At 34.5% G+C, this 14,473-nt stretch overlaps 1 protein-coding gene across 7 annotated transcripts in view; it reads left to right on the top strand.

Annotated features, from left to right (window-relative positions):
• The window catches only part of LOC123673750 (triple functional domain protein), a 250,022-nt gene that overhangs the window by 132,997 nt on the left and 102,552 nt on the right, over nt 1-14,473 (top strand). For all 7 annotated transcript variants that reach the window (XM_045608400.1, XM_045608399.1, XM_045608401.1 and 4 more), the window contains exons 14-18: nt 310-868; nt 2,545-3,016; nt 4,348-4,608; nt 5,908-6,149; nt 6,207-6,306. In XM_045608400.1, coding sequence (XP_045464356.1) covers nt 310-868; nt 2,545-3,016; nt 4,348-4,608; nt 5,908-6,149; nt 6,207-6,306 — 1,634 coding nt within the window. The remainder of the gene's footprint in view (nt 1-309; nt 869-2,544; nt 3,017-4,347; nt 4,609-5,907; nt 6,150-6,206; nt 6,307-14,473) is intronic.

Here is a 14,473-nt window from a genome sequence, read left to right as displayed (position 1 = left end):
TAGAAGCCACTGGTCATGATAATTTTAATTTAGATGAATCCCTATTTGCCGCTATTTGCTGTGAGGATTCCTATGAAGAAATAGTAAAAAAAGTTCTTCAAATATTACAAAAAAAGGTCTCTTAGAAGAAATTTCTACATCCTGCATCTTGAGAACTATGCATTTTAGGATATTTTTTATAGAAACTTATTTTCATAAAATAGTACGACAAACCACCTAGTTGAATATTGCCAAGTGTTTTGTTAACACATTGTTCATTACAAAATTAATTGAATTTTGAATATTTTATGAAGGTTATATTATTTCCAGGTATATTAGAGAAGCTGCTAAGCCAAGAAAATAAAGTCCTAGAGCATTGGACCCAAAGGAAGAAACGATTAGATCAATGCCAGCAATTCGTCCTTTTCGAGAGATCAGCCAAACAAGCTATCGAATGGATCCACGACACTGGCGAGTGCTACCTCACTACTCACACCATAAATCTCGGAAATAACATAGAAGAGACGGAAAGTCTTCTCAGAGAACATAACGAGTTCAAGAGTACAGCGAAAGAGACCAAGGAGAGAGTTAAGCTGCTAATCCAGTTGGCCGATAGTTTAGTTGAGAAAGGACACGCCCACGCGAGTTCCATCAAGCAATGGGTGGCTGCGGTGGATAACAGGTATAAGGACTTTAGTTCTCGCATGGAACAGTATCGCCAACTTCTGGAAGATACGCTGGGTATACAGGGAGGAGAGTGTGAGACTGAAAAAAAAGAATCTTCAGATAGATTTTCGGACCCTAATCTAGAGTCGAAAGTTAAGGAGGTTGCTTCTAAGGAACTGAAAGAATTGAACGAAGAGAAGAGAAGATCTGCTAGGAGAAAAGAGTGAGTAAATTAATATCTTCATTTATTTTCTATATCTATAACTGTTGTTAATGTTCATGATAAAATGTCACTACATGGTTTGTTTCGTATCTATGTATCAACTTATATGAGTCGAAACGGTTTGGTTCTTAACTCTTATAAATATGATATAGAAAAATACCACAGAACAGAATATAAAAACACTAATGAGCTTTCAGAGCGTGAAATAGAAGAGTAATCTTTATTTTTTTTATTAATCTGTGGCAAATCTGTTCATTCTGACATACCTTGTAGAACGAAATCTGACCTGAATATCTCAGATTCATACAGATTTCATTATATGTTTCATTATATTTTATTATATGTTGGTACTCGGAGCTCTTCTGCCACTGATTCATCTATTATCTGTCAAATTTGTGATACAGAAAACTGTTCTGACAACCCACATTTTTCAACGCAAAAATCACTGAACCATAATTAAAAAAATATTCCATTAATTTCAATAAAAATTCAGTGACTCAGAGAAAATAATGTATAATATTTATTCAGAAGGCTCATTCTAACACTTATTCATTCAAAAACTCGCCACTTTGTGTCTAGTTTTTGAATTTCTACACTTGTATTATAAATAACTACACATATTAATCCAGAAGGCATTGATATTCTTCCACTAGTTTAGAATTCAAAAACGAGCCATGAAGTGGCTAGTTTTACAGTGAACAATGTTCGATCGAACCTTCTTTAGGAGTATTATATTTATTTTCTCTAATTCACTGAAATTTTATTGGAATCAATGGAGTCATGAAGATCTTTTAATCATTTTTGCATTGATAAATGTTGGCTGGCAGAACATATTTGAGAGATAATAGATAAATGAGTGACAGAAGAGTTGCAACATGTAATAAGGAAATCTATAAGAAACTGAGATATTGATGTACGATTATGTTCCACAAGGTATGGCAGAATGAATGGATATACCACAAAATTAGAGGAAAGATATGTCATTCAAAATCTAAAATGGATTTTTTCTTTTTTGAAATATTCTCTATGGAGATTAAAACACTTTCTTGGCACCAATCAACATTAGTCTTTTTTGGGATATTGAGAAGATGTTCTTCGAATCTTTTTGATGACCAAATATTCAAGCAATATTGAATAAATGCTTGTAGGTCTAATGCTCAAGCATGTTTCAATATGCGACATCAGTTCATGTAAAGCATGAATTTTTTCTGGCCTTCTACCAATCTAGGTCAACCTTCATGAGTAAGATGAATAATTATTTATGTATTTGATAATAACACAAAAAGTACTGTTATTAGAAAATGTTCTGAGGACTTCAAAAATGTCAAATTTTATAATATTTATGTCAAATCATATATATTCAAATTGTTGTGGCCATATCTCAAAACAAATATCACAAACCATTGAATAAGTACTACAAGGAATATAAAAAATAATTGTGAGAAAAAAGAAAGTTTGTACTCACTGGAATTTTATTTTAAAATCTACTCAAAAAAATAAAAATTAAAAATAAAATAAAAATACAGTGAAAAAAAACTTCCTTTTTTCTTTCAATTAAGATGATCCTGGATAATGGCTATATTTGTGATCAAATAAAAAATAATATCAATGTATGTACATTTGTGGAATAAAGTCGATTTATTATTATTATTAATATCATTATTTTATTGTTGCAGATTCATAATGGCCGAGCTTCTTCAAACCGAGAGAAGCTATGTCAAAGACCTGGAGCTCTGCATTCGTTGTTTCCTAAACGAGATGAAAGCCCCGAATGCAAATATCCCTCCTATCCTTGTCGGTAAAGAGAATCTCATTTTTGGCAATATCGAAGAAATATATAATTTTCACAATAACATATTCCTACGAGAACTGGAAAAATACGAAACCATGCCAGAAGATGTGGGCCATTGTTTTGTCACATGGGCTCAAAAATTCGACATCTATGTCCATTATTGTAGGAACAAACCGGAATCGAATAGTTTTTGCGTACAACATGGTGGACCTTTCTTTGAAGAACTCCAGAAGAAACACAAAGTTGAACATCCTTTGTCTGCGTATCTCATCAAACCTGTGCAGAGGATTACCAAGTATCAGCTTCTGCTGAAAGACCTTCAGTCTTGTTGTCAGGAGGGACAGGGTGAAATAAAGGTGAGTTCAGAAGTTATATACTTTATCAAAATGAAAACCAGATGCATGAGCAACTTTTTGAAGGTTTTGAAGCATCGCTGAGTGTAAAGGCACTCCTATATCTCGACATATCTCGGATCTCCTTCATTTCAGGAGAAAACTCAGTGAACTTATTGTCAATCAATCCTTTTACAGCTTAGTTATGACCTTTTCTATACCTTGTTGGTGGATGGAAAATAAAGAGATTCTATTCTATTCTATAATAATAGGAATCCTAAGTATGAAAAATATCATTTGTATAATCCATTCAGGAATTATTGACATCGAAGTAGTAATAATTGTACTTCCAATCGCGGCTTTATTTCTGGTTACAAAATATCACTAAAAATTGCTATGGTTTCATAATTCATCATAGAAATAACAGTATATATTATTATTTAATATATTTGATTTAATTTAATCAATTCTATTTATTATACATAATTATTTTATAATTTTTTCATTCCAAATTTCCAAGGTGATGACATATAAAGTCATGATTTCATATATGGAAATTCAAGATCTATAACGTTAAAATATAGTGGAATGCTATTACACTTCAAGGAAATCCAATAAAGAGATATCTATTCATTTAGGAGTCGCCCATGAAGGAACCCATTGAAGATCATTAAAATATATATATATATTCCTTTTCACTGATGGCTCTTTAATAATTGTTGCATTCTTGATGGACATCAGATGCCAATCTGCTTGCAAAATTCTGAGCATATAACTCTTATGAATCATTTTAATTGTGGTAGCTAAACTGCTGAAGAAAACGGAAAAAACTGGTTGATAAATTTTAACATAATAGCTAAATAAATGGAAGAGCCATATTATACTAAGACAGAGATAAAATTTAAAGAAGTATATGAAGAATTGTAACATTGCAGTTGTACTGTAACTTTCATAATGGGAACCAATTATTCAGCAAATGTTTAAAATTCTTTCAAAAGTGAAACTGTTCATGACATGAATGATTGATTAAACTTGTATGAAAAATATAGTTATTATTTGTTCACTCAAGTTAATTATTATAAATATACTACATTGGTTTATCTAGTCCTTTGAAATTATTAGTTGTTGGAGTACTGAATCAGGTAATTGTAGGCAGCAGGTAGCTATCAAGGTAGCAATCAAGTTCCTCAAAATTTAACAGTTGAGAGCACCAAGTGCCAACTGCTGGAATCAAACAACAATGTCCAAACATTTAATTATTTCATGATTAGTGATTCTCGATTACCTAAGTCATTTGGTGAAGAAATTTTTATTGTTCCTAAGAACGAATAACAAATGAAATGTTCTTCTTCTAGGATGGATTGGAGGTAATGCTCAATGTACCAAAGAAGGCCAACGACGCCATGCATTTATCGCTTCTTGAAGGCTGTGATGTTTCATCGGATAAATTGGGTGAAGTAGTATTGCAGGATGCTTTCAGTGTATGGGACCCAAAACAGATAATAAGGAAAGGCAGAGAGAGACACATATTTTTATTTGAATTGTATCTTTTATTCACAAAGGAGGTGAAAGATTCCGCTGGAAAAGTCAAATATATATACAAGAGCAAACTTATGGTAAGTAAAAATTACAACATTTGCAAATAGTATTTATTTTTTATGTTCGCGAAAATGATTCTCAAACTATATGACGCCACCGTATTTAGTTAAAATTGCCCAATATAGAAATTTTGTTTCATAATTCAACTTATTTCATAATGGCTAATTCAGGTAAATTTATTCTGATATTTTCGATATGTGAGGTTCGATTTCCTTTGAGTTGAAGGTGAAAATACATTCAACTTTGTAGTAATTGGGTTACTTTATCTATAGGGTGTTTTTTTAAAAGGTTGAGAATTTTAAATACAGAAACACAATACTGAAATATTTTGTTTTTAATGAATTCTCCATTATTATAATTTGGTAGATAATTGCATGGAGTTTATTTTTTAAATATGATTTCCGGCCTATGTCGTCCGTGGCTACTCAGTCCATTCGATCAGTTCAATTTTCCACTATGGTCCGGGAGCCAGTAACAGATATACATGACCAAGTTCCTCTCCAACGTTAATTAGTAGAATGCATCAGATAATAGTAATAAAAAGCCTCGTGAACGTCAGCTGCGACTCTGCTGGGGGGGAAAGCGGCGGCAGCCCCCCAAACACGAAGAAAAAAATAAATTAAGTCATTTCCTCCCAACTGAAAATTTGTCAAATTGTAGCTAACCCAATATCTAGACGAAAAAATACAATCAGCTGGCTATAGCATGGTGGATTATACGTCAGCTGGTGTCTCAAACTTGAAAAAAAAAATTTTCAATGACAGCTCTGACAGCGACTCTGATAATGAATCAGAGAGTGCCACACTCGCGAGAAAAGGACTTTCTCCACATGTTGCACAATAATATTTAGTTACTTCCACTCTCTGATTCAGTATCAGAGTCGCTGTCAGAGCTGTCATTGATAACCAGCTGACGTATAATACACTATGCTATAGCCAGCTGATTTTATTTTTTCGTCTAGATATTGGGTTAGCTACAATTTGACAAATTTTCAGTTTGGAGGAAATGACTGAATGTATTTTTTTTTCTTCGTTTGTTGAATGATGTATGATGAATTGCCAAACCTTACTGAACAGAAATGTCAACACAGTTCAACTTTCTCAAATCTCAACTGTCAACATGTAGGCAACAAAATCGAAACTTAATGTTTGAAATTCCTTGTGTCTACAGGGTCGATTCTGAATAGGTTGAATATTTTTTTCATTTCGTAAATATTTTTTCATGGAAAAATATTATTGTATGTAAAACATTGTGCGAGCATTTCAATCTCCGAGGTATAAATATCTTCTAGTATCATGATGATTTGTTATTTCCAGAGTTCAGAATTAGGAGTTACAGAGCATATGGAGGGTGACGAATGCAAGTTTGCCGTTTGGACGGGTAGGGCTCCTATTTCAGACTATAGGATTGTTTTGAGGGCATCTTCTCTGGAAACTAAACAATTATGGGTGAAGAAACTTAGGGAAGTCATACAGGAAACATATTTCAGTGGAGCCTTACCTCTTTCGTTGCCTAAGAGTCCTGCCAAGTTGAAACCACATAGCCAAAGATCTAGCAGGTAATTAGACGCATAACTGTAGAGGATCTGTAGAATACTAATGATTACATATTGCAGAGATTTGGAAGAATGCATCTCACTGGACGAAAGCGTAGAGAATTTGGACAGAAATTCCCTGACTTCGTTTGGATCAGGCAATACCACCGACTCCGATAAGGTAAGTGACTCCCACATTCAGAACATATGGAAGCTCTCAGAAATTTGGTGAAGATTGTGGATCTTGCTACATCCTGAGCTACACCCTACAGGGCCGCCGCCAGATATATAAGCGCCCCGGCAAAATAAAATTTCGCTGCCCTGCTCTGTCTAATTTATACGAATTTTCTTCAAAGGAGCATCAATTCAATATAAAATCGTATTTTTCTGTTTGAAATCACCTTGTCAAATTTATCAAACGACGTTTTGTCGATTTCATCAAAAAACATCCTGCATTGTTAAAAACTACGACGCTCTATTCATAAGACTATGGTATAAAGAGACAACGGTATTCTTAAAGGTGCAAAAAGACTTGTTTTATTAATTGACTTTGCGCCCCTATAATTCAGCGCCGCGGCATAATGTCCGGTATGCCGCTCCTGGGGGCGGCCCTGCCCTGCATACTATACAGCATATTTGCTAAATTATTTTTAGTGAGAAGTAGTGAAAAAGCTGTGTATGTGGATAATTTCATACAGCTGAAACAAACAAATAAACATATGTGAAGCAAACCAAAAATGGAATGTACAAAAAAACCGAGCAAAAAACCAAACGTAATCAAAATTTCGTTTTAAAATTTACGGAAAAGTTTGAATATTTTGACAATATGTATTATCATGTAGGTATGGTTATACACTGTGTCCGTAAAGTATGGAACGAATTCATTTTTAGCTAAACAGATCATTTCAAGAAATAATCCTGAAATACGTTGATTTTTTATTTCAATTTACCGTATTTCAAAATAATAATCTAATATACAGGGTGAATTACTTTCGAGTAATGACGTCACCGTCATTTTTTTTTAAATTTTGTCTTAATTTTCCGATTACTGTACTGATTCCAAAAATGTATCACATGTTGATTCCAATTGGTACAGGGTGGACAAAATTACAATAGTTTTGTGTGTGTGCTCATAAAGTAACGCGTAACATTCTTTATTGGTTAAATTAACAATATTATCAGAAATACTTATTGCAATAAACAAATGACATTTCACAAAAAAACTACACGGCTATGTTCTTTTTTTAAATTGATAAGAAATAACTTCTTTCATATTCTGCTTGCTAGACCACAAGTACCAAACATGTTTGGAAACAGCTCATTTTTATTAATCTGAAAATGCAACAAACTAAAGGGTGTTACATTCAAACCAATTGCTGCTAGACAATAAGTATTTTTGATAAAATTGTTAATTTAACTAATAAAGAATGTTACGCGTTACTTTTTGAGCACACACAAAACTATTATATTTTTGTCCACCCTGTACCAATTGGAATCAACATGTGATACATTTTTGGAATCAGCTCAGCTAGAGTAATCGGAATATTGAGACAAAATGGAGGAGTTCCATTAAAAAAATGACGGTGACGTCATTATTCGAAAGTAATTCACCCTGTATATTAGATTATTATTTTAAAATACGGTAAATTAAAATAAAAAATCAACGTGTTTCAGGATTATCTCTTATAATAGTCTGTTTAGCTAAAAATGAATTTGTTCCATACTTTACGGACACAGTGTATGTATCTCTAAAATAGTCTCTCAATTGTTTTTATCATCTTGTATTGTGTAATGCCAAGTTAACATCGTGGTCATTCAAGATATCACAGCCACAAATTTTATAGGTTTTTCGAACGAATGAATATTCATTTGCTAAATTCAGTCCTGAATAAGGAATTTGCATAAATTAATTTTTGGAATTATTGATTAATATTCTTATCATTCATGAAGAAAACACGACTATATGTATAATGTCCTATATTAAGAGGGGTCTACGTCTATACCGTTTCAGCGATCAATTCAAAAATTAGTACGCTTTATTTTACATTCGAGAAGACCATCGATTTATATGAGGTTTTCACTATTATTTATTTCAAACAGTACGTCATTGCGGACAGTCCTTATTTATTAATTTTTTTTGAAATGGAAAAAAATAATTGGATGAATTTTTTATTGGAGAAAAAATATATGCATGATACAACTTTTCGAAAAACATTTATTTTTCTATGAATTTCCACAGAAAAATATTATATAAAAAATCTTGTCGAAGACGAAAAAACGTATTTTGAATTCTTGGATGTGGTAAAAAAGGACTCACACTCATCCTGAAAAGTGGTGGAACATCAAAAGCACTGAGAAAAGAAGAGTAGTTAAACTTTGGCACTTGACTTTCACGAGAAAGTCACTTAGTATAAACTCCTCTTAACCGATTTTTGAAGCAGAATTCGTTTAGAAGTCTGGACGGTAGACGGATTGACTATGGTTCGTGTATTCTTTTGAGAAAGAGCAATACAAAAAATTGTTGATTTACAACAAAAAATAGATAAATCTCACTATTACCAGAAGAAATGTGAACGGGGCATCATACATTTGATACAAGAGCACGAATAAAAACTTCAGCAAAAACTCCATGTGCAGGGATTGGTTTGTGTATTTGTTTACAGAATGAGCTGAATTTCGGTTTACCTCTTAAAGTTCGTCAGGATCGTATCACTGAAATTTCAGAATATATTCGTTAAATTCCGTTAAAATTTTTTAAGTATAATCTATGCAACTTTTGAACGGAAAAATCATCGAGTTCTTTTGATGCTGACATCAAAATAAGTATGTTTTGAATTTTTTCGGTTGGTAAGGGATGATTGAAGAAATGCCAAGATGGAAAAAGATGACTGAATTTTGGTGGAATATCGAATTTTCATGGCAACAAAACGCTGAATTTATGTTTATCAAACCTGTAGAGTTCAATAGAAATATTTTATTTGAAACGATTATTCAGAATAATTTTGAAGAGTTTGAAGTACCTACGCTTTTTGCGGAAGTAACCGAAGTACTTTTGTTATACGGTTCACAAATGATTTATAAATTTTGAAATTAATCACTCTGTATCTCAAAGACAGGAGACACTTTTCATCTAGATAAGTATTTGGGTTAAATCTTAATATTTTGGGTTGAAGATTTTATAAATGAAATATTTTCAATTAGTAGTTCTGTTTTATTGGCATATCACATTGCAGGTTAGTTGAGTAATAACTGTTTGAAACAAACACATGAACAGTAGTTTGAACAAGTACGTGAAAGCTATCCACACAACTTTCTCTTTTTTTGAGCGCTCGAAAATTTTTTTCCTGTCACTATCGAAACTGCATATTCAGTCGAGATTAAATTTTGCATTTGGATGTAAGATAATTAATTATTTCAAAGCAGAATTTCGCATTAGTAGAAACAGTGAAAATCCAAGAAAAAATCCGAAAAAAAAAACTATCCTATATTGCAGATTTTACATATCGTTAGGTTGAGTAGAAATTTTGTGTGTATGTATTGGGTGTCCTTAAATTGGAGGTACATACAAAAACGAAAGATTTCGCGGATAATTTGAAGAAAAAAAGTGCAATAACCATGGGCTGGCAAAAACTTCCTTTTCGAAATACATCAGGGTGTTAAAGATAGATATTTTTACAATTTTTTTCCTCTTAGCCTCAGCACTTCACAAGATCTTCTTTTCTTCTTTAGATAATTCGAGTGATCTTTAACTGAGATTTGGCATAGATATTCGGATTCAGATTTTACATCACGTGACATGCCAATTTTGATTGCAAATCTACAGTGCCTGCTTTTTTCCACTAGACCTTTTTTATTGTAGGACTACAAGAAACACCCTGTTTCTCGAATTGTGGACCCATGTTTATGGTAGTTTTTTTTTCTTAAAATCATCTGAGGAATCTCCAATTTTTGATTTTACCTTCAATTTAGGAACACCCTATTTCAAGCTTCGTACAAAATTTTTCTGTTAATTTTGCAACTGCAAATTCACTCGATATGAAAATGTGCAAGTGGATGTGAAGTAACGTGTTCAAGAAGAATATTACTCAATATCAAGCTTCATTTATGCGTCAATTGCACCCTTGGAACAACATGTACCTATACTTCGTTAATCTATAACCACATGTAGCTAATGGCGCAGCCAGGATTTTGTTTTTGAGGGGCTGAACATCGAACGAATTAAACGTCAGCGAGTAGTGGGAGGAGGGTGGGTTTTGCGGTTGTTGGCTGTCGGTTTTCAGTTGTATAAAAAATTTAATCATGTTATAATTCGGAGATTGAACTGAAGTTCGAAGTAAATACCTACTAAAGATAATAAAAATAAATGTTCAGTTTTCTTCCAGATGTTCCTAGGATAACTAATATATTTTCAATATCGAATTCAAAAATATTATAAATATTTAACAGAGTGTGCCTAGTCAATCTCTCGCTTCCCATTGTATTTCTTAAATACCTTTTCAGTTTCTTGAGGGTAGAATAAGTTCTTTCCGACGTGGACGTCGATACTGGTAATGAACAATAGTATATTCTAAAACAAGTTGCAGAATGGACTCCTATTCCAACACGAATGCGAAATTCGAAAACGACGAAGGAGCGAGTTTTGGAGCGCATGAGTGTTGGAATTGCCTTCTGCAACGATTATTACGTAGATTACGGAATTTGGATATGAATCACACGTTTCGAATTTTGAAATAATTTACAATTAAGCTTTGAATTCGTGAATTATGTCTGAAGAAATCTATTTAACACCATCAGAATTAAGAGAAATTGCGAATATTGTAGCAAATCATTTCACTATATCCAAATTATATTATATTGATAATTATTGAGGTTCGTTGAAATTTGATAGGATTGGAAATCAGTATAGACAACCACAAAACGAAAAATATAACTGAAAACGATGCTGTAATGAGTTCATTACAGCACTGTTTTTAGAACTGTAATGAACTCATTACGACACTGAAATAGAGAATAGTATATTCTAAAACAAGTTGCAGAATGGGCTCCTATTCCAACACGAATGCGAAATTCGAAAACGAGCGACGAAGGAGCAAGTTTTGGAACGCATGAGTGTTGGAATTGCCTTCTGCAACGAGTATTAGACGATATTTTCTCTATTTCAGTCAAGTTTTGTGAAATATTCAATGAAAAATTCAGATCATACATCCTAGTGACATTTGTATTGTATCTTGGCAGTTGGTATGACTGTTACGAAAATTGACAGATTACGGAATTTCAATTTGAATCGTACGTTTTCGAATTTTGAAATAATTTATAATTACGCATTCAATTCGTGAATTATGTATGACGAAATCGATTTAATACCAACAGAATTAATAGAAATTGCGAATAATATCGCAAATCATTTCACTTAATCCAAATTATATTATATTGACAATAATTAACGTGTGTTGAATTTTGATAGGATTGGAAGTCTGACGTCTGTGCAGACAACCACAAAACGAAAAAAATAACTGAAAACGATGCTATAATGAGTTCATTACAGCACTGTTTTTAGAACTGTAATGAACTCATTACGATACTGAAATAGAGAATAGTAATTTACGTAACAAGTCCGGAAAATAGGGTTTTTTTGGACGAATAGACAAAATTCCAGGACGAGCGTAAGCGAGTCCTGGAAGACTGTGAGTCCAAAAAAAACATTTTCGGGCGTGTTGCGTACAATATTTTTTCGGCAACCATGTAAAATAACACTATCGCGGCTGCTTTCCATATTTTATTGCGATTGCGATAAAAAAATATGCAAATTTTTGACAAGTAATTTCATATGAACTGTCAGCCGTTATCTCGGTTGCTATGGATTCTATGATTCTTTTCCGGCCTAGTCCGGGAAGTACGTACTTTCCGGACTAGGCCGGGAAATGCTACTTTCTCAGAGAAAAAGCGTCCGGGAAGTGCTCACTTCCCGGACGGTTGCCGAAAAAAATATTTTACGTAATATAGAACATCATATTTAGAAAGTGCCGATATTGCACACAGTTTTGAATAGAAAATTCTCGATAAGTCCTCTTTCCACATCTTGAATTCAGGGGTTATTCCTTTGGCTCTTACTTAATCCATTTAATATAATTTTGTTAATTTTTCAGTCGAAGAGTCATTACTACGATTGATGTTTGAGAAACCTGATATTCAATCGGAAATTTTGAAGCCAGATTTTTCTATTGCTTCGGAAGCTTTTTCGAGTAGCATAATTGCATATTTATGTAATGACCGAATAATCCTAGCTTCAGTCGGCAACTGCATTTTTAGGGATTAGTGTGTTGGTGTTAACAGATCCAAAATATCTCCAATGGTTCCCGAGATATCTCAAAAAACCGAAAATCGAGATTTTCTTTTTTTTTGTATAACTGTATTTGTTTTTGGAGATAACTTCACGTGATTCGGTTTGAGGTCATTATACAATATAAAGATACTAATGGTGGCTTCAGATTTTTTCTGTTTTCCATTGTTTCAGAGACGCGATAGTCAATTTTTTTTCTTATGGACGCCATATTGGTTTTCCTTATGAGGTTATGAAGAAAAAAATTACAAATTCAACAATGTATTACACTCTACAAAAATATCGAGTCTAGGTACGCAAATTTGAAGAGTTTTTATGTGAAATCATCACTTGACTATCGCGTCTCTGAAACAATGGAAAACAGAAAAATCTGAAGACATCATTAGTATCTCTATATTGGATAATGGCTATAAATCAAATTTCGTGAAGTTATCTACAAGTAAAAAGAGTTATACAGAAAAAAAAAGAAAATCTCGATTTTCAGTTTTTTCGAGATATCTCGGGAAACAATGGAGATATTTCGGATGTGTTCACACCAACACAATCATCCCTAAATAACGCAACTTTTTTGTAATTTAAGCCTTCCTGTCTTTCTAACGGTTTGCGATATCTCCGTAGTGGCCCTCTTAATATTTCTAACCCTGCATTTGGAATGTTATGGTTATATTTGAGAAGCAATCCCCAATTATTTCTTTCTATATTGAAGTTGCCGATCGAAGTAATAAATGATGTTTGGTATAATAAATAATAAACGAAAATCCATTAGGGACATAATGTTATCTCCATTAAAAAACATTCTTTGAATTATTGGTAGGAGGGGGGTTATTTGCAGCCCCAAAGCCCCTCGACCTCCTAGCTGCGCTAGTGCATATTCCCGTAATGGGTTATGCGGTTCCCGAGGGTGCACATAGCGCACAAACGACGAGCTCTCGAAATCTCCCGATTTAACGTCGGTGGTTTTTTTTTCGTTTCGCGTTCAAACCGCCCCCCACCCCATCCATTGATAACCTGAAGACAATCGAGCCACCCCCTCTCCGCAGTTCACTAAGTGAGACATAATCCCCAATAACGCGGCACATCTCGAGATTGTATACATAGTGGACCCGCACAACATTTCCCACATTGAACGGCGCGCAATCGAAGACCGGAACTTCCGGGTCGCACGACGGTTCGCCGCCTCCTCTCCACTCCACGCCGGCGCCTCCTCCGCCTCCCGGGCGCTCCCGGACCTCGCCGCCGTCAGTTCGACCGACGCCGCCGGGCCAGAGACACGACACCTCGCGACGACGCTCCCCGTGCCGCCCGCGCATCCGCCAAAAGTCCGCACGCACCGCAATGGCACCCCCGATCGTTACCTGAAGATGAACGCTCGTCGGCGTAGAAACGTCGTGGCGTGAAAGTGCGCCGCCATGAACCCGGCCACCAAACCGCGCTAAGTCCACGAAATGACAGAGTCATCGCTGCTCTATCCATATCAGCGGTGGCGAAAAAAATTCTGTTTCTCCAAGAGAAAGTAACCGCTTAAGGAGAAGTCCGTACGCTTCGTACAAAACGCGCACAAACACATACACAAGTCTTTCGCTCTGTGATCCCCGCAATGAAGAATATTTCGGCCGTGAACGGAAACTACCACCACTTGCTTGCAAATTGAAGATTCGAAGAATTTGAAAAAAATCATTGGTGCTTCTTAGTCGCACGCGAAAATATTCGCATTGCACTCTAAAAATTATACGGGTATTAAATAATAATCATAAATAAGACGTAGGTTATAATATAAATTAAGCCGAAGAGTATATTTCTGAAATTGTTTTTTTATAAATTCGATTTTAAAATCATGTCGAGTCCCGGTAGTAGCGGCTTAACGGGCGTGATACCGAAGCAGAAATCCAGGAGGAAAATATCTTTGCCATGGTTCAGGCAGGCCTCGGTGGCCAAGGCTCATCCGACACTGACGAGACAGCATACCATTGACACCCCTAGTTCCTTCCAAGCCAGATTGCTCAGGAGA

Source organism: Harmonia axyridis, chromosome 2 (assembly GCF_914767665.1).
Source record: "Harmonia axyridis chromosome 2, icHarAxyr1.1, whole genome shotgun sequence".
NCBI lineage: Eukaryota > Metazoa > Arthropoda > Insecta > Coleoptera > Coccinellidae > Harmonia > Harmonia axyridis.
The sequence above is the reverse complement of the archived record's forward strand: the minus strand, read 5'-3'. Positions and strand labels throughout refer to the sequence as shown.